Raw genomic sequence first — 21,707 nt, 5'->3', positions numbered from 1 at the left:
AACCGTTAATCAGACTCTACTACCCTCTCTGGGTGAGAGTTAATTATATATATGTCTCCTCTGGTAACTTGTATCTCTATCCTATAATTAAAGGAGCATTTGTGAACACAGTTCATATCTCCACTAATAACTGCTGAACAATTGGGAACTTTGGTTGAATTGTGGATCACAGGATATTACCGCAGAACAGGAAGCCATTCGAGCCATCATGTTTGTTCCAACTCTGAAAGAGCTATCCACTTGGACCCATTCGCCTGATCTCATTTTGTTTTTAAAGTTTAGCAGGTGGTGCAGTTGTTGATGCAGTGACATCACCACGTCACTTAATCGCATCGATTGTTGGTGATGAGACAGGTTGCCACATGACTATGCTTCTTTAACTTGTTCTCTTTGGGTGGAAGCTAACAACATCAGGTTGCTGTTCAAGAGCAATGCAGGATCCTCATTATTGTAAACTCATTGGGACCAACAGAATAGTCTCATCGGAGTAATGGCAGCGGGTAAGTTTCAAATGTACAAAAATATTTTCCACAGCAGTCTCTTCCTCCTCTGCTTCCGTCTGTCTCTTTCTCAGCTTACCCTTCTTTCTACAGCATATAAGCTATTCCTAAACTCGAATACTATTACAATCTCGTTCTTTCTTTCTGTATCTGTGTGTGTTCTGTAGAGGATGTAGCAAATTTAACGGCCAGTGATGTGATGAATCGTGTAAACCTTGGATATTTGCAAGGTAAATTCTCTCCCTGGTAACACAGTGACCCTCCACAGACACTTGTATAATATAGGAGATGCCAACTTTAAAAGCAGTTTACCAAGTTGTAGTGCCCACTGTGTATTTCACAATGTGCCAGAGAATGTTAGTACCCAAAGGATTCTCAGACACTTGCTACACCAGTATATTCTCACTTCCCATGATTAAACCAAACGATTGCTTTGTTCCTGAAAAATCACATCTTTCTTATTCTGACAGCATTTCCTGCACCGTTTTGGTGTTTCTGCAGCAGGAGTTATGTAATCTGCATCCTCAAAGGTATGAAAGGAGTCTGAGCCTTTTTATACCCACAGACTCGGACTGAAAATCACAACCCTACTGTTTGAACAGAAACAGCATAATGAGAGCAGAGACTTCAGCTTTTTGTTGCATATAAAATGCGTACAGTACTTCAGGATGGGTCTACAATCTATCGCTGCTAAATCTGTAGGTATAAGGGTAGATTTTCAACATGCTGCCTTTGGCGGGGGGGGGTTATACTGGCTGCCCGTTATAGAAACCATGTGATTCTCATTGCCATTGATTTCTGGCGAGTGACAGATCTGCAATGCCTGGATGACAAGTTGAAAATCTATCCCATAATGTCTTAAAAGAGTAAAATAATATTTTTGTTCTGCCAGAAAATCTTTCCTGCTACATTGAACACATATGCACACCTGCATGCTCACAGCTGTATGTACACCTATGTACCACCCCCTCCAAGTCACACACCATCCTGACTTGGAAGTATATCGGCCGTTCCTTCATTGTCGCTGGGTCAAAATCCTGGAACTCCCTCCCTAACAGCACTGTGACAGAACCTTCACCACACGGTGGTGGGGGTCTGGAACTCACTGCCTGAAAGGGTGGTAGAGGCAGAAACCCTCATCGCATTTAAAAAGTACTTGGATATGCACTTGAAGTGCCGTAACCTACAGGGCTACGGACCAAGAGCTGGAAAGTGGGATAAGGCTGGATAGCTCTTTTTTGGCCAGAACAGACACGATGGGCTGAATGGCCTCCTGTGCTGTAAATTTCTATGATTCTATTCTATGACTGCAGCGGTTCAAGGTGACGGCTCACCACCACCTTCTCGAGGACAATTAGGGATGGGCAATAAATGCCGGCCTTGCCAGCGACGCCCACATCCCATGAATGAATTTTTAAAAACACATGCAGAAACACAACACAATTAATGTGGTGCGTTATTTAGATCAGGTAGGAGTATGATTTGTGAATGTAGACGGCAGTGTGAATTCAGCTTCTCTAATTTAATCATCCATCCTAATGAGGGATTTTCCTCCTCTCCCTCTCCCTCTCCCCAAAAGACAATTTGTAGGTTATCTGTTAAAAACGTTGGCATCTCTTTCATACAGTGTGCTTTATTTGTTGCTTGATGAGCCCAAATAAGGTTTCATGGAAGTTTCACCCCACGACAATGTCCAGCATACGAAATGTAAATTGATGTTTACATCTGCCTACCACACATCCCAAGCTATGCCAATGGCCAGCAAGAAATGATAAGCTGCATGCAAGATATTTCACATAATCGGAGAAAAAAAAGGATTGCATTTGACTCCCATTTTGCTTCTCGAGAGGAAGCTGAGCCATCGTGATTTATTGGTAGGGGTGTCTTTTGAGAGGGTGGCTTTCTCCCTGACGATTTTGCTTCCCCTGCACATCACCTCCATAAGATGTTCCATGTCAGAATTGGCTAAATGAAGGCAGCTGTTGGTCAAGGCAAGGATTTGAACCTATTGCCTCAGTCGCTAAAGCTAATAATCCAGGCCGTTGGGACATTTCAGACAAATGAGAGAGAGATAATCGACATCCAGACATCTGAAGAAATAGTCTGGCTATTGAGTTTAGACTCACTATCTGGATTCCTTTTTAATAATCAAACGATTTATTTGGTAAAGTCTAACAATGGCCGCTGCTGGCCAGAATGTCAAGTGCCCGCTTTGTTTCCCTGTCTCTGTTTCAATTTTTTTTCCTGCCCTGATGTTTTTCTCATATTTGACTTGTCTGATATTTTCATTCCTTCTCTTGTTCTTTAATTTTGTCTCCTACCTTCTATCTCTTGTGCATGCTCATTATGCTTTTGATGTTTCACTTTTAAAAGCAGGTGCTTTACATGCTGGGCCGCAACGGCCACTGTTAAGAGTTTACCAGTGATAAAGACGGACTAATCTCTGTAATTGTTTGCTTGTTAAAAGGAATCCAGGCAGTGAATGATGGCCTTCGCCAAACTCAATAACCAAACTATTTCTTCAGATGTCTGGTTGTAGATTAGCTCTCTCACCTTATTTCTCTGGCATCTGAATTGCCATATCATGGTAGGAAAAAGAGGCAAATAGTTGCGCACAGCACCATTGTTAAAGTACACAGGGCCATGCATAATCCTGACCGATACCGTAGAAACACAATTAACAATGGCTTAACAATGAACTGTAAACTATTGGTCCCAGTGGTTGTTATGGGTTTTGACACTGAAGGGTTTCTGCCAGCCACATTCAGAATAAGTCAGTTCTCAACCACACTTCCAGAAACGAGTATGATCTGGAATACACCGCCTGAAGTAGAAGTAGATTCAATACTAACTTTCAAAGGGAATTCAGTAAATAACAGCAACAACAACTTGTCTTTATATAGCGCCTTTAATGTAGTAAAACGTCCCAAGGCGCTGCACAGGAGTATTATAAGACAAAAAATTTGACACCGAGCCACGTAAGGAGAAATTAGGGCAGGTGACCAAAAGCTTGGTCAAAGAGGTAGGTTTTAAGGAGCGTCTTAAAGTAGGAAAGACGAGGTAGAGAGGTTTAGGCAGGGAATTCCAGAGCTTAGGGCCTAGGCAACAGAAGGCACGGCCACCAATGGTGGAGCGATTATAATCAGGGATGCTCAAGAGGGCAGAATTAGAGGAGTGCAGATATCTCGGGGCAGGGGGGGCTGCGGTTGTGGGGCTGAAGGAGGTTACCGAGATAAGGAGGGGCGAGGCCACGGGGGGATTTGAAAACAAGGATGAGAATTTTGAAATCAAGGCTTTGCTTAACTGAGAGCCAATGTAGGTCAGCGAGCACAGGGGTGATGGGTGAACAGGACTTGGTGCGAGTTAGGACACGGGCAGCTGAGTTTTGGATGACCTCAAGTTTACGTAGGGTAGAACGTGGGAGGCCAGCCAGGAGTGCAGTGGAATAGTCAAGTCTAGAGATAACAAAGACATGGATGAGGGTTTCAGCAGCGGATGAGCTGAGGCAAGGGTGGAGACTGGCGAAGTTACAGAGGTGGAAATAGGCAGTCTTAGTTATGCCACAGATATGTGGTCGGAAGCTCATTTCAGGGCCAAATATGACACCACGGTTGCGAACAGTGTGGTTCAGCCTCAGATAGATGTTGGGTAGAGGGATGGAGTCAAACGGAGTTTGTGGTGGGGACCGAAAACAATGGCTTCGGTCTTCCCAATATTTAATTGGAGAAAATTTCTACTCATCCAGAACTGTATGTCAGACAAGCAATCTGACAATTTAGAGACTGTGGAGGGGTCAAGAGAAGAGGTAGTGAGGTAGAGCTGGGTGTCGTCAGCGTACATGTGGAAACTGACACTGTGTTTTCGGATGATGTCACCAAGGGGCAGCATGTAGATGAGATATAAGAGGGGGCCAAGGATAGATCCTTGGGGGGATACTAGAGGTAACAATGTGGGAGTGGGAAGAGAAGCCATTGCAGGTGATTCTCTGGCTACAATTAGATAGATAAGAATAGAACCAGGCGACTGCAGTCCCACCCAGCTGGACGACAGTGGAGAGGCATTGGAGGAGGATGGAGTAGTCAACCGTGTCAAAGGCTGCAGACAAGTCATGAAGGACGAGGAGGGATAGTTTATCTTTGTCACAGTCACAAAGGATGTCATTTGTGACTTTGATGAGAGCTGTTACGGTACCGTGACAAGGGCGGAAACCTAATTGGAGGGATTCAAACATGGAGTTGCGAGAAAGATGGGCACGGATTTGGGAGGCCGACAACATGTTCAAGGACTTTGGAGAGGAAAGGGAGGTTGGAGATGCGGCGGTAGTTTGCAAGGACGGAGGGGTCAAGGGTTTTTTTTGAGGAGAGGGGTGATGATAGCAGATTTGAGGGAGAGGGGGACAGTACCTGAGGAGAGAGAACCGTTGACAATGTCAGCTAACATGGGAGCCAGAAAAGGAAGTTGGGTTGTCAGCAGTTTAGTGGTAATAGGGTCGAGGGAGCAGGACGTGGGTCTCATGGACAAGATGAGCGCAGAGAGGTTTAGAGAGAAACTGGAGAAAGATGTGAGTTCAGGGCTAGGGCAGGGGGGAACCTTAGAGGAAGTTTGGCCTGGTGGGGTAGGGGAAGGAAGGGAACTGGCAGAGGCAGCTGAACGGATGGTCTCAATCTTAGAGACAAAGAAGTCCATGAGCTCCTCGCACTTGTTGGAGGTGAGGGTGGAGGAGACAGGGGAAAGGGGTTTAAGAAGATGGTTAGCAGTAGAGAATAGAAGCCAGGGTTTATCTTTGCATTCCAGAATGATTCTGGAATAGTGAGCAATTTTGGCAGATACTTGAAAAGGAAAAATTTGCAGGGCTACGGGGAAAGAGCAGGGTAGTGGGATTAATTGGATGGCCTCCTTCTGTGGTGTATGATTCTATGATAAGTGAAGAGATGCTTCTCTGGCAGGCAAGGCCACCAATATCTCTATTGTTAGACCAGTACTTATTAAGTCCCTATCCAAGGCTCCTCCCCTTCTTTTGCTGAAAGTTGGTCACATGTGGAGGAAAATGGCCTATGTGGGAGAAATGGCTTCTTAACAAAGTAAAATAACAAGATGAATGAGGGTCACCAATTCAGGATTCATTCATTTACAGGAGCAGGACAGTCTACATGGCTTCTAAATAAATCCACGTGTAGTGACATCAGGGTAGAAATTAATGTCATCAATTGATCGCTTGTATCAGACACCGCTCTATGCTATTTTATTGGAGGCATTAGTCCATTTCTTTTAACATTTCTGTTAAAATGGCAGAGAGAGGAATGTTATATGCTTACATTAAGCAGTCACAATCAGTCACAGACCAATAGTAATTTTATTAGCATATTGGCGCAAGACTGATCACATCTGTTCAATGAAGCCCTGAATCTAAGTGCCCCATTCCTGGGAATTGGGGACTGCCTCTGTCCAAAAAGCTCTGCACTGTGGTAAACATGTCAATTCAGCATCCTATCGAGCACCTACAAGAGGCAGTCTAGCTTCGTGTTGGGAGCCAGAGTGCTCAAGTGGCCAAAGGAGCAAGCAACCAAAACCAATTGGATTTGGACCTGATTGTCAATCTAGGCCTAAATAAATAAATAGATATTTTTCATAGATGATATTTAAACAATTCAGTATCTTGACCTAAACAAGGTTTATTATAGGTACTTAAACCCATCTGTTTGGTGATTATATGTGATTATTCTTGGAGTTTCATTGTGTAAAAAAGATGAAGAGCTGCCCTGGTTAATATTGAAACAGAGCACAGTGCTGGGCTGGAGCAGGGCATTGAGGTCCATCTGATAGGTCCCAGTGTTTAGGAAATATCCTGTCCCATGATACCTCTTACACATAGGAACAAAATAGCCTGCTGTCCTCCTGTTGCTAAAATGATTACTACTATAATTGCCAAGAAGATAGATTTTTTTTTTAAAGTAAGGAATACCTGAGATGTGTGGTAGAGTTGGAATTCCAAATTGCTCTGATTTGAATTTAAGCTTCATTTTCTCGAACCTAATTTGTTCTGCTCCCTCACACCCTAAAGATGATGATATCTAAAGGCCACACACTGGGTCTATGGTAGTGTTGCCATTCACTGCATGTTGCCAGGGGTTTGGGCTTCTTCCATGGAGCAGGGTAACCTGCATGAACCAGTGGGCCTCATTCACATTTCAGTAAACCAGTGGTATTGTGTGTCTATCTGTGCTGGTGGAGCTCAGCAAGCGGCACTTCCATTTCTCTCATTAGGCATTTTTTGTTATCTGACGAATTATTAATTATTTGATTTTTAAAATTGACTGGTGTTCTGGGAGAAGGTAACTATTGGAAAGATCTCGCAGCAGGTGTTAATAGCGAATGGGGCTGATTTTGACACCTCTCCCCAATTCATTGACTTCAATGGAAATGAAAATCGAGAGAGGTGTTTTAACGGGGCGGCCAAGACGATATTGCACCTTTTACACCGTCGTCCAAAGTTAAAATTACTCCCACTTGATTACAGGGATCTAAATGGCCATTTCTCCCACATACCAAGTTTCTGCACAGTCAGCCTGGCAGATGGAGGCTAGTCCCACAAGGAAGGAAAGGTGGTGAGTTTTATTACCGCCCCCCTACCTGCCAAGGAAGCATCTTCTAGTGGTCGACTGAAGGAGTAGGTCACCCACTTGCCATCTGAAAGGATCTGGGGATTTGTACATATTTTGGAGAAATAAGGAGTGAAAAGTAAAATTATATATTTGCCAAAAGTGTAAAAACTTGAATCATAAATAGAAGCGATTTGTCCATTTTTATTTAACCAGCTGCCAAGTACAATTACATGGCTCAAGGCTCATATTTAAGCGCTGAAATTCCTCCCATCCATAATTCTCTTTAAAAACTCAGCTTGAGTGCTAAGCAGGAAATCCTACTTTGCACCAATGTTATTGACGAGAGGAACTTCAGCCCAAAATATCATCACCTACTTAAAGCAGATGCTTGAGTGCAGAGTAGTTTGCGATACACGTTATACATTTTCCAGCATCAGCTGGAGCGAGAGGTCAACAAAAAGCATTTAATTAAAAGCAAAGGCTGGGATTTTCCGCGTCTGTGTTCACCGATCCGCAATTTTCCATTTGTTAAAGTGAATTCTAGAGCAAGCTTTATGGAGAGCCTTTCATGACCTCAGGATGTTCCAAAGCACTTTACAGCCAATGAAATGCTTTTGCAGCGTAGTCACTGTTGTAATGTAGTAATTGGCAGAAAACCCAGACAGTGAATACTGAGGATCCACAGCTCAGGAGTGTTCCAAAAACTGAGTGAGACCAAAATTTCTCGAATGCAGAGAAGAATATAAAATAAGCGCCCAATGTAAGAATTCCACATGCTAATTAAAGGCTAGGAAATCCTATTAAAATTAATATATGCAAGATGATTTTTTGTGTTATGACTATGGCCTTCATAAACAATCCCAATTACTGCTGAAATCATCCAATTAATAAATTATATTCATTTTTCTCCTTGTTCCATCTCTGGAGGGAAATTCACAAATTGGGTTTTTTTTTTAGAATTACTCAATAACAGAGACCTTATGATTCTGTAAATGCATCCTTGGGATATTTTGTTTTTGATGAGCTGTCACATTACAAACATAACAGCAGAGCGTAACAAAACCTTGCCTCATTTTTAAAATTAATTTGTGAATCATTCTTGGGTATAAGTTTTAAATAAAAATGAAAAAGAATAACAAAGTTCGGCACCCAGTAACAAATGAAGTAAATAAAAGTGTAGAAGAAAATATTAGCCTGAGGGAAATGCTGAATAACATTTTTCTTTTTTAAAATGTCAAAGTTCTGCACAGGCTAATGTCGTCCTATAAATTAATTCGTGTTGCCAGATTTCTGTTTTGGGGGAATTCTAGCTACTTTTTTTTTAAATTCCATAGTTTTTGTACTTTTCTGTTGAAGAAGAAATGTTTAGCTTGTTGCATGATTCGGTTACAGAGTTGCCTGAAGACAACAAAAGCTACAGGGCCCACTGCTCAGAATAAGTTGCATCTCCAAAAAATACTTCCCCAACACCTGCTCCCCCGTGGAAAAAGTTGCAAAGGGAAAAAAAAACCAGGCAAAGGCATTGTGCCCTGGGAGTTGCGCTACCCCTGTGGCTCAACTGTCATTGTCATCTAATCATAAGGGTTCCTGTCCCGAATAAACAAATAGATCAGCGCAGCAAGTTCATAAATCACCCAACACCCAAAACATGCAGCTATTGACACCAGCCTGGTACAAATCCAGGTGTCGAGGTGAGTCCGTTTGTGGCCTTTATTGTATTTATTTTTGGAACACCTGTAGAAAATTCACACTTGAGCTGTGCTTCACACAGATTCCACTTGAAAGAGTAATCTGATGAGCAGCGCGCGGGCTGGACCATTCGTTTTATTTTTTATTCAGGCGAGATATCTGGTTGTTCAAACACTTGGGTCACATACACAGAAAACCAGCCTTCTGTCATGCTGCAAATCAAATTAGTCGGCCTGTGTACACTTTTTTCCTTTTTGCAAAATGAACTAATCCATGCCTTATTTATGCATCAGAGAAATGGCAAGTCCCTCCTGGGATACCTGTCCTAGCTCCACCAGTCACACCAATGTTTCAGAGAAAATGAAGAGTTGAAACACAAATTCCACCCCTCCATACAGAACACTGAAAAAGCATAAAATCTTATCGCTTCTTATCTGTCTGCATGAGTGACCGCCATGAACTGTGAGGGTCAGTCCAAGTGAGATTAATCTCCTAATGTTCACGTCACGCTATTGCACAATCCAAAACTTTGGGGTCTGCAGTGTGGTTCCAAAGTGGTTTCTTTGTGTGATAACTTATTTTTATAACACACCTGTAACTTTTGTATCTCTTCGATTTTGATTCCGAAAGGGTGAACTTACATTACTGATCCTTGATCAGTGCCATAAATAGAACAGACAAGTCCTATAAGATCGGGAGAGACAGTGTTACAAAAAGTTTATTATGCATCTGAACCTGTTATCAAATAGGGGGGGGAAGTAACAGCACATGAGGTGTGTTATAAAATATCTTTACTGTTCACAAATGTATTGATGTTAATCCCTTTGAGGTGTTTATTCAATGATGCGTATTATAACAAAGTGTATTTTGTACTGTAGTTGAATCCTGATAAACATATAACTACCGGCCCATTAAATTTTTGCACTTCAATCAGGATTCATAAAAGCTCAGTGGCTGATTTGGACATAAGGCTAATGGGATCAAGGGATATGGGGAGAAAGCAGGGACAGGGTACTGAATTTGGATGATCAGCCATGATCTCATTGAATGGCGGAACAGGCTCGAGGGGTCGAATGGCCTACTCCTGCTCCTATCTTCTATGTTTCTATGTATCAGAGTTCCACAGCCATTTGGGCTGCAACTGCAGCTCAGATCAATGGGGTGGGAACGGTTAATCAAACTGTAAATGTATAAAGTGCCACTGTTATTGGGTGAAATACACCGATACAGTGATGGCGCTTCATAGGTAACTGTTAGGCTGGGACTAGAACTCGTGTACAATGGGCACGATTAGTGCATGGGTCAAGTATGTTTTTACCAGGACTCAACTGTAATCGTTTTGTAATACGCAAAGTCGAGATGCAGTACATATACTAAAGGGTTTTGACCAATTTGTGTGGGGGTGTTTGTGTACGTGAGGTTTGTGAATTCTCCCATGTTTTGCTGTGTTGCATAATGGTATTTTCACCCATTGACCAGGGGCACGGAGGCTTTATTTGACTGGGGAGTTGTGTAAATTAATGGACACAGGATTTGGACCAATCCTGGTGCAAAGTGAGCTTCACTGTTATCAAACGTTTGTACATAACTTGCTGCATATTTTAATAACAGAAGCTCATTTTTTTATGTTAGCTTGCACACATGAATTGTTTGAATTTGGATTTTTTATGATTTATTATTGCACTAGCCCAGTCCCGCGCCCACTCTCCAAACCAAAGAGGTTACCCGAGCTTTACCCCAGTCTGCGAAGTGCCCATATCTGACAAAAACGTTAGGAATTTTAAAGGATGTTTTTTTATGGTGACCGGAACATGTTTTGAGTAATTTTTTTATTTCATGTCGTTTTTTTAAATGAAGTGTACAATTCATTTTTCAAACTTAACGATAGAGCTTTTCTTCTGTCAGTGGGGAGGTGGGGTGTGTCACAGCCTCCGTCAAAGCAACTTCAAACAGGCTGCTGCAAGCTGCAGAGCGGCCTGGAGGTGACTTATTCAATTATTCCCAATGTCTCTGACGTAAGAAAACTACTAGACACTTGGTCTAAGCGTTAAACAAAGCTTTAATCAACTGTTTTACAACATGGAGGTCCAGTTGTCCTTCACTAGTTCCTGTTGAGAATGTCCTGCACAAGCTGGGCCCGTGCCCGAGTATTTATACTCTCCCTGGACAGCGCCACCCGCAGGCCGCTCAGTATTATTTCATAAGTCTTTCTTTCATGAATGACTGATTCATGTCAATCTCCATGGGGAAAAGTCACGGGCCAAGACCAGGTACTTTATAATGGGGGGGGGAAATCATGGGCGCAGGTCTGGGGGTGGATATTCTGCGCATAATCTTAATTTTTGTTGTAAAGGACAATGGTTTTTTGTTTACTAACTTCAAATGGTTTTCTTATCTGATTCTAATTTCCCTTTCCTTCAGATGAGATGAACGACCATCAGAATACATTATCCTACATTCTGATTAACCCTCCTCCCGACACTCGATTGGAGCTGAACGATATAGTGTATGTACCCAAGCACTGTGACCAATTTAGCAGCTGCGGTGTTATTAACAGTAGAGTTCATTAGAGCCCCCAGGTGGGCAGAGGAAACGCTTCAAGGACACCCCTCAAAGCCTCCTTGTAAAAGTGTAACATCCCCACCGACACCTGGGAATCCCTGGCCCCAAGACCAGAGCACAAAGTGGAGAAGAAGCATCCGGGAAGGCGCCAAACACCCTCGAGTCTCTTCGCCGGGAGCAAGCGGGAAGCCAAGCGCAGGCAGCGCAAGGAGCGCACGTCAACCCAAGCACCCCACACCCACCCGCCCCTTCAACCACCGTCTGCCCCACCTGTGACAGAGACTGTAGGTCCCGCATTGGACTCATCAGTTGCCTGCAAACTCATTTTTAATGTGGAAGCAAGTCATCCTCGGTTCCAAGGGGCTGCCTAAGAAGAGTTCATTAGCAAAGGGAAAAGGTTCTTCTGTAATGAACTTTTTTTTTTGGTATAAACCACCACCCCCGCCTCCCGCCATAAAAATCCTAAAGAATTTGTAACTTGTCACGTCACAACATCAGAGTGCTTCATTTTTGATTGCTTTAAGGCAATTAAAAATGTTTGTCAAACGATTTTCGTAAAGTCTTAACCTATATGAATTTTTAAAAATCCCTCCCCCGGCACCTTCAATATATATCCCCCCAACATTTGTGACTTACATTCCACCAAATGTTGTCATCTCACAGATATTAAGAAAGAACTTGCATTGGTATAGCACCATTCATAGCATCAGGGTGTCTCAAAGCGCTTTACAGTATAATGAAGTACTTTTGAAGTTCACTCATTGCTCTAATGTAGGCAAACATGGCAGCTAATTTGTGAACAGCACTGTCCCACAAACAGCAATGAGGTTAATGACCAGATCATCTGTTTTCATGCTGTTGGTTGAAAGATAAATATTGGCCAGGACACTGGTGAGAACTCCCCTGCTCTCCTTTGAATAGTGCCATGGGCTATTTTTTTATGCCCACCTGAGAGGGCAAGCAAGAACTTGGTTTAACCTCTCATCCACGAGACGGCACCTCCGACAGTGCGGCACTCCCTCAGTACTGCACTGCAGTGTCAGCCTAGATTATGTGCTCAAGTCTCTGGAGTGGGGCTTGAATGCATGGCCTTCTGGCTCGGAGGCGAGATTGCCATCACTGAGCCACGGCTGACACGCGGAGGTTAAATGTGAACCATCTGTCCATAATATATTTTAAAATCTTATGTCTGCAAAATCTTGATTTCTGTTGTCAGATTTTTACCCTATTATAAATGGCTATGTCCACATTTATAATTGAAACTTCCTATGTAAACTTGTCACGCTGTAATTACGCCATCCCGCCAGTGGTGTCACTGTAGCACGTCAGTTTTGCACCTCCCAGCTCCTCGGCCTGTACTGCAGAGAAACTCCTTTGTTCCAACTAACGCTGCTTTTCTGCTTCCCAAATTCCTGTATGTTTTGCTATTTATCTATAAATAATAAAAAAAACCAAGAATTATATTAAAATAAGGACAGAAAATTCTGATAAGATTAATGCAGTAGTGTAGTGGTTAAGTAAATCAGCTGCCAAAATAATTGCCTATTGTTATTTAAACAAATAAAATGCGACCTAAAATGTTGCTCACAAAAATATTCACTGGTGGGGGCAAGGGAATATTTGGAAGCAATGTAACTAAGAGGCTGAGGCTTGCAGGAGGGAGAAACAAGGAGTCCAAGAAATACACAAAAGCATTTAGTCCTTTGAGTAAGACATTTCCAACATGCTTATGATTCTTGCTCCTGGCTTCCCTGCTCTTTGTTGATTCATTGATTGACTGTGCTCCTTTCCTAATGCTCATCTACATCCAAACAGAGAGCTGCACTCTGCTAGGTTGACCACTTTCCAATGGTTGAACAGTTCATCCCTGAAGGGATGGGTCTGAAAATAACCCAGTGAGAGCTCTCCTGCTGTGCTAACTACATTTCAGTGGTGGTTTTCAGATGCAATGGAGAGTGGCAGCTGGAGCACACACCATGCTGCCCTGGCCTCCCTGGGTGAAAAGGGGCAGTGTAGCAACATTGTGGGTCACATTATTATCATCTTCATTTAAATGTGAATGCTGTTTTGTATAGTATTTCTCTGGTGAGTATGGTATATAAATAGAGGCCTAGAAATTCACTTGGGCGCGGGCAGCTTGCTCGCGCCCAAAAGTTAGCGCTGGGCGGGGAGGCATTAGCGCACGCCGTATATTCGTCTTCTGCGCCCCAATTCGGAAGCGGGCGCTATACCAGGGTGTGCCCGCCTCCGTTTGGGGCGTTGCAACTGAATATCGGCGCGCTAGTTGCCGCAGCGCCACCCGATGCGGTGCGGCAGGCTGCGGTACTGCAGGCCTCCTCCTTCTCTTAAGGGGGAGGTGCCTGCAACGGCCGGAGCCCCGATCGCGAATGCCGGCAAAAGAGCCCGGCACAACGGAGAAGTGCCGGGCTCCACGGAAACCAGCCGGCAATGCTGCAGGGGGGGGGGGTGCGGGCAGGCGGCCGCCGAAAAAGCGGCCGGCCGCACCTTCCGCTTTAAAGCGCCCCACTATGGCAGCAGGACGGCCCCGTTTTCTGTTCGCTGTTTGCGCCCGCTTCGGAGGAGGCGGGCGCAAATAAATATGGGGATCGGCGCGGTTTCGGGGCGTTACGGGCCACCGCGCACACCGATGACGTCATCGGTCCCGGCACAGCGCTAACGGCTACCGCCGCCAATACCGCTGCACTCAATTTCCACGCTACCACCCCGCCGGCGCAAAAGACCTCTTTAGGCGCTAAGTGGGCGCAAGGCCCACTGAATTTCTAGGCCAGCGTCTTTTATCTTATCTTATCCCCAGAGAAACTTTCTATGAAATTATCAGTCCCCTCCTTGGCTACAGTGTTAAGATACTAGGTTGTATTAACAGAAGGGTGGAGTACAATTCAAAAGGCGTTAGATTGTTTCTGTTTAAGGCATTGGTCTGACCCTATCTGCAGCACTGTGTGCCATCTGATCAACCAATCATAGGAAGGATGTTATGGCACCTGAGAGGGTGTAGAAGTAAGCAATAAAAATTATTATGGGTAACAGAAAATAAGTTATGACGAATGGTTAAGAAGTTGGGCGTGTTTCATTTGAGGGGATTGAGAAAGCTGATCAGTTTTAATTGCAATTTCCAAGAGTAAGAAAGAAAGCTTATAGAGCCCCAGTCATGTTCTCGGAACATTCCAAAGTGAGTTACTTTTGAAATGTAGTTACTGTCATTATGTAGGCAAATACAGCAACCAATTTGTACACAGCAAGTCCCAGAAACGGCAAATGGTCAGGTAATCAGTTTTGGTGGCATTAGTTGAAGGATGAATGTTGGCCAGGACAACTCTTCAAAAGGCGCTACGGGATCTTTGACATCCATCGGAACAGGCCCTTGGTTTAATATCTCATTCAGGCGAGGACACCCCCAACAATGCTTGGACTGAGGTGTCAGCCTAGATTACGTGCTCAATTGCTGGAGTGGGACTTGAACTCAAAATCTTCAGAGTCAGATTGCAATCAACTGAGCCACACTGAAGCTGATTGGCAAACCGTTCGCCATGGTAAAGCTTCAAATATGAGGGACACAAATTAAAATGAGGAATTTAGAAGTAAGTCAGGGTCTAGTGTAATGTTTTCTTTACACTTGGGGTAATAGATTTGTGGAATGTCATCAATGAAGACATTCTAATCTATTGGAATTTTTTGAGGGAGTAACTGGTAGAATAGATGGGGGAGAGCCAGTAGATGTGGTGTACCTGGACTTCCAAAAGGCCTTCGATAAGGTCCCACATAAAAGATTAGCATGGAAAATTGAGGCTCATGGGATAAAGGGGAAAGTTTTGGCGTGGATAGGGAACTGGCTGTCAGATAGAAAACAGAGAGTTGGAATAAACGGCTCATTTTCTGAATGGCAGGCAGTAACAAGTGGGGTACCACAGGGATCTGTCCTGGGCCCCCAGCTGTTCACAATTTACATTAATGACCTGGATCAGGGAGTCGGATGCAGCATTTCCAAATTTGCAGACGACACTAAACTAGGAGCGGGGGTGGGCTCAGAGGAAGAGACCAGGAAGCTCCAGAGCGATTTGGACAGACTGGGCGATTGGGCGGATAAATGGCAGATGCACTATAATGTGGACAAGTGCGAAGTTATCCACCTTGGGTGCAGGAACGGGAGGGCAAATTATTATTTAAATGGCAATAGATTGGGAGAGGGGGAAGTACAGAGAGACCTGGGTGTTCTTGTACACCAGTCACTGAAGGCGAGCATGCAGGTGCAACAGGCGGTCAAGAAGGCAAACGGTATGCTGGCCTTCATAGCAAAAGGGTTAGAATACAGGAACAGGGATACCTTGCTGCAGCTGTACAGGGCACTGGTGAGACCACACCTCGAGTACTGTGTACAGTTTTGGTCGCCTCATCTGAGGAAGGATGTTCTTGCCATGGAGGGGGTGCAGCGGCGATTCACCAGGCTGATACCAGGAATGGCGGGAATGACCTATGAGGAGAGACTATGTAGTTTAGGGATGTACACACTGGAGTTTAGAAGATTGAGAGGGGACCTCATAGAAGTGTATAAAATTCTGACAGGTCTAGACAGACTGGATGCAGAAGGAATGTTTCCCTTGGCGGGTGAGAACAGAACTAGAGGACATAATTTAAGGATAAGGGCTAAACCATTTAGGACAGAGATGAGGGGGAATTTCTTCACTCAGAGAGTGGTGAACCTGTGGAACTCATTGCCACAGAGGGCAGTGTACGCCAGCTCATTAAATATATTTAAGAGGGAATTAGATATATTTCTACGGGCAAAAGGGGTTAAGGGTTACGGAGAGAAGGCGGGGACGGGATACTGAATTAAAGGATCAGCCATGATCTCATTAAATGGCGGAGCAGGCACGAAGGGCCGAATGGCCTACTCCTGCTCCTATCTTCTATGTATCTAAGACCATTGGAAGTTGTATTTCTTAAAGATAGAAGAGATTGAGGGATATGATTAGAAAGTGAATAAGTCAAACACATCTATCAAAAATCGACAGACTTGTTGGGATAATCGTTTTTTTCCTGTTCCTGTAAATTCTGATTAGTCCAGTCGTGTAGTGGTTACAGAAATCAGGTAATTCTAAAGTTTCAAGACCCATTGCTGCCTGAGACTGCAATCAGCAGCTATGATGAGCTGTTAGCTAAGCTTTTGGGTAAAGTGCCTAGAACCGAGTTTGTCGGAAGGGGCGGGCGGGGGGGGGGTGGTGGGAATAGCCCTGACACTTTCTACATCTCATTAAATGCCAACTGTATTTGATGGCCAAGTATGATGAAGGAAGAGGATGGTTTATTAACTCTTCTAGCGGGAGGTTTCAATGCCTTGTATTAAGCATTTTACTGTTACTAACTGGATTGTCGTACATTTGATTAGGTACCTGATACGCTCAGACCCGTTGGCCAATGTCCAAAATGGTTCCCATAGCCAGAAAAGCAGCTCGTGCAGGCTGTTCCCTTCCAATGAGGAGGCAAAGAATGAAACACAGTTATGAATGTTGGGCTTTTAAAAGCTGCAATTTTAAGACACTGCCTTGATTTTTACTAAGAATGAAGACGTACTCTTTGTGCCCACAAGGTGGCCCATCATCTCTAACCCACTGGTACACACGGCTCAACACTTTGAAACAAAGCTGCTCTGATCATATTAAGGGATCTGAAGTTTTCTGAGACCAAACGCGACTAGTTTACAAATTGAAACAAACCACCATTGTTGGTGAAGTGACTCTGATTAGACCTTGAAACACAACTGAGTTTAATGGGACTGCGCCATCCGAATAATGACATTGACTCAAACTAGAGCAGCACATAATGGATATATAATACCTTCAGGTCCTGACAGTGGGCCTATTTTATATATTTTTGTACCATGTAGAGTGGGACTTGTGCAGTTTATCATATGTGGCAAATGTTTTATTTATTGACACTCGGGCCAGGTGGTACTATTCTAATTGTGGGTGAGCAATCATCATCGGTGCTTCCCACTGACCAGTACCCGTGGCACTAATGTGTGTGCAGATGCAGCATCCAACCTTCCGCTGCTCAGGTGCCAAAGTCGCTGTCTCAACTTTATTCGAAAAGAACCTTTGGTGCCAAAGGGACAAAAACGCATCCAAGATCGTTCTTTTTAAATGCGTTTGAACACTTGCCATATGCAAATCGGCTGGAGGAATTGACTCCCAGGTGCATTTTTTGGTGCCGTCAGTGGTTTAGCCTTCCCCTGCGGCAGGAGCGGAAAGTGCTGCCTTCAGTCCAGCTGAACACGGAACTAGCCCAAGGTATCGTTGCCAATGTGAAACGGTGCTGCACAGACGAAGATTTGGAAAAGATAAATGGGAAAATTGCACTTGGGAGCAAGCGAACCGTGCAGACATCATCTGTCCGTGTACATTGGGAACAAATTGTATTTGCAAATGTAATGGTGGGGTGGTGGCGGTTTGTTGTATTTATATTGCAGACTGCTGAGCCATTTCCCAATCTATCCGAACATTACTATTTACTTTGTTTTTTTATATATTCTGTAATCATATCTCATTGTCTACCGCAGATGTGAGGCAATCATATTTTGAAGATATCTGCTCGTTGCTCTTTATGTGCAGACATAAAGGGAAAAAACCCACACATACTGGAAGTTTCGAACAGAAAGCAGAAAATACTGGAAATACACAGCAGGTGCAACAACATCTGAAAGATAAGTTTTGGGTCTAAGCCTTCAACAGAACTTGCCCAGTTCTTTCTCGCCTGTCTTGCCCCCTTGGTGTGACAGTTCCCGAAGAAAAGCTGGAGCTTGCGACCTTTATTGAAAGTACACAGATTGGTTCTAACAATCGCAAGGGTTACATGGGCGCACTTTTTTTCCCCCAGTGAACAAATGGAGAGAAAACACAAGGCAGCGAGGTATGTATTTATAGTCCAGTTATTGAAATACATTGCACCTCCCCAAATCCACACAGTGTTCACAAATTGCACCTTGCTGTGCCTCTGGACTTCAATGAAAGGGAAGATGTGTTCTACAACGCCACCTTCTTTGTGCCATTCATGGTACCCTAGTATCCGCCCAAAACTCTGTGTGCCACTACACATGGGCAGGCCTCCACCAGCAGTACCATGTTCTGCGTACAAGTTGTACGTGCTCATTGGCACCTCTGGATTTCAGAGGAAGCTGGAGCACATTCTCTGTGTGCAGCCTATCTCGCCCAGCTGCGGTGAGAAGGTTGGACAGGATACTGAGCACAGCTTGCGGGCAACCCACAAGCCAATCGTGGCGCGTGCATTTTGAGCCTGTACCTATTTAACATTGCTGCACCTCTCTCAAGTTAAAACATGGCATCCAACCTAGAGATGCCACAGAGCTTTCCCAATGGCCTCAAGAGACCAGAACATAAGTCTTACAAGAGGTGTTTGAATTGTGATTGTACATGTGGTTACTTGGACAATAGTGAGCTGGCCTTTAGTTAGGTCTGCGAAGTGCACACAAACCTCTTAAAACCTTTGGATGAGGCCAAGCGAGCGCCTTGGTAGACCAACAGGTTCAATGTAAGGGTTCAGAAGCATTAACCGAACACTGCCAAGTTCAAACTGAACATTGTGTATATAAACCGTGATATGTGCCAGTCTACACACCCAAAACCAAGGGGAAAGTCACTGATTAAAGAAGCTGTTTGCCTTTAGTGTGCATTGGTTGGCAGTCATGACTCACCACCGAAGACATCAATGATTTTGTTTCACCACTAAACAATGGGAAACCATTAAAGATGCTCCTGGACCTCATTCGGACGCATCATCTTTGGCTTGGCTGTAGTGCAGGGAGCTTCAGCTGGTCAACTTTCCCTGCCCACCCTCACCCCCCCCCTCAACCTGCCCGCCCTCACACCCCCCCCTCAACCCCCCCCACTCCCTTCCCCCCGCCTACCCCACCCATCGCCCCGCCTTCCCCCCTGCCTGCCCCACCCCTCAACCCCCCCACTCCATTCCCACCCCACTCTCAACCCCCCCACTCCATTCCCACCCCACACTCTCAACCCCCCGCCCGCCCTCCCTCCCCTTACCCCCACTCAACCCCATCCCCCCCACCCTTCCCCCTCAAATCCCCCTACTCCCCGCCACCCCTTCCCCTCAACCCCCCCCCCCGCCCACTCCCTGCCCCCCCCTCTCCCTGCCCCCCTCTCCCCGCCCCCTCCCTCAACCCCGCCCCCCCCAAGCTTGGCCTCTCCTCTGAATGAGTACATTGTAACAGGGCAACTGTAACTGACAGACACGACTGCATGCATCACCATGAGGAAGCTGATGAGACGGGCCAGATTGAGAGCATGCAATCCAATCCTTTCAAACTGGACTCGCAAAATTTCATTTGGGGGAGGGAGGGGTGAAAGAAGTTTTTAAAAATATAAATTTTGTGGCATGCCACCCTTTAAAATTGAGCTATTTGAGCTTTCGGTACATGTTAACTCATTAAATTAGTGTCTTTTTGATAATTTATGGAGTTAAAAAAAACAGCTGCTGAATTTGGAACCTATTGCCTGTGATCTTTCTGTGCACTTCCCATTTTCCTGCAGTTATAATTATGGCAATATTAGAGGATTCTGTTAACCTTTTTCTTGTACCTTGTTTTCTGAACTATACAGTATTGGCTTGAAACAAAAATGTCATGATTTTATACAGTTCTTAAATGAAGTGTCCCTGCTTCATGTGAATGTAAAAAATTAAATAAATAGCTGCATGCAGCCATGGATTGACTCTGAATGAGGTGCCTGGTCATTGTGATACTGATGTATTTTGTAACCATTATCACAAAGCCTTTTTTTTTAGGGAGAGTGTGTTCTCATCGTCAATTGGAGAAGCCTAATGAGTCCATCTAAAGATATTCCTCGCCCCCCCTCCACATTAAAACAACTTCCTTGAACCGTTCCCTCTCCCATTTTAAGATCTGTTTGGCAAAGCCACTTTTATTACCCATTCCTCGTCACCTTGAGAAGGTGGTCGGTGGGCTTTCTCCTTACACGGCTGGTGATGGTGTTCCCACGATGGTGTCAGGGAGGGGATTCCAGGATATTTACCCAGCCACAATGAAGGAATAGCAATTATATGTCTAAGGATGTTCAGGGTGGTGTGTGACTTGGAGAGGAACGTGGAGGTGATGGAGGTCACAGGGGAGGGAGATGCTACTCCTTTGGTTGGCGGGAGGGTTCTGAATTACAAATGTAGATAATGGTTCTGGCATAATCTACTGAGAATCTGTGTGGCGGGATTTAAAAGGACAACATTTTTTGCGAGGGAGCGATCTGTAATGGTTCCCTTATCTATTATTGATGTGACATCAAAAGATGCTGACTATGGGAATCCTCCACTGAGGTGTGAAATCAGGTAAAGCACTTACTTGCAGATGGTACATTGTTGCCCATTAACAGGGGACAAAAATTTACAGGATCTTGAAGATTGCTGTGTTTAATAGTCATATATGACAGTTGCTTTGCTGAGTGGCCAGGGTCCTAGTGCAGAAATAGGTGGGTTCAATGTGTTTATAGCCTGCCTCACTGGGGACTGTATTCTTAAACCTTTTCAATGATCAAACACAATCGTTTCAACTTTTATTTCATTCATTGACTGCCATATTTTCAGAACCCATCCTAAACAGAAGATGTTTTTATTCAGACTGTTATATAACAACCTTGGTAGATAGCTAGGATGTTTCAAAGCATTTGGTCTAGCTTATACTCTCTTAAGAAGTAACAACAGTTAAGCTAAATCTTTTTAATTGTTAACTTTATAAAAACAAAAAAAATCAGGATTTATCCATTTTGTGTAAAGCCAAAATGTAAACAATAGCAGAGGACACGGACTGTGGGCAAGGAAAGACGATAAAGTCAAATCATTGTAAAGGGGCAAGGAAACACGTGGAGAGAGAGATGGGCTAACAGAAAACTGCATCAGCAACATCTTTCATGCAGAACCAAATTAATTGAGTTGTGAACTAGGCACTGTTACAAAAAGGCAAGTTTGCTTTTCAGTGTTGCAGGACAGACGCCAAAGTGAAATTACAGCATTTAGAGTGGTCAGGAAATGTCTACTTTGAGTGAGGATGGGCCTCACAGAAGAAAGAAACATCGTTCTTTTGAAAATGATTCTTCTATCCTGATATGAAGGCAGGCGCATTAAGCGATATCTAATGTATGCACAGAAAACCAAGATGTGCAAACATTTTTATTACTAATTGTACCCTGAGGGATACAGGCCGTATGTCAGGGAAAACAATGCTTTGAAGGGGAAAAGATTGTATTTTCAATTAATTTACTGCACTGTGTTAGCATCTCTACATGGCTAACATACA

At 44.1% G+C, this 21,707-nt stretch overlaps 1 protein-coding gene across 4 annotated transcripts in view; it reads left to right on the top strand.

Moving 5' to 3' along the window:
• The window catches only part of kcnt1b (potassium sodium-activated channel subfamily T member 1b), a 517,853-nt gene extending 498,414 nt beyond the window's left edge, over positions 1-19,439 (top strand). For 3 of the 4 annotated variants that reach the window (XM_085965398.1, XM_085965395.1, XM_085965397.1), the window contains 3 exons: positions 668-730; positions 11,213-11,297; positions 16,758-19,439. In XM_085965398.1, the coding sequence (XP_085821524.1) occupies positions 668-730; positions 11,213-11,297; positions 16,758-16,875 (266 nt within the window). In that variant the 3' untranslated portion in view covers positions 16,876-19,439. The remainder of the gene's footprint in view (positions 1-667; positions 731-11,212; positions 11,298-16,757) is intronic. The other variant, XM_085965396.1, reaches the window with a different exon arrangement.
• The last annotated feature ends 2,268 nt before the right edge of the window (positions 19,440-21,707 follow it).

Source organism: Somniosus microcephalus, chromosome 23 (assembly GCF_052327205.1).
Source record: "Somniosus microcephalus isolate GS21.2 chromosome 23, FLI_Smic_1.0, whole genome shotgun sequence".
Lineage (NCBI taxonomy): Eukaryota > Metazoa > Chordata > Chondrichthyes > Squaliformes > Somniosidae > Somniosus > Somniosus microcephalus.
Note: the sequence above shows the minus strand (reverse complement) of the source record. Positions and strands in the feature narration are given on the sequence as shown.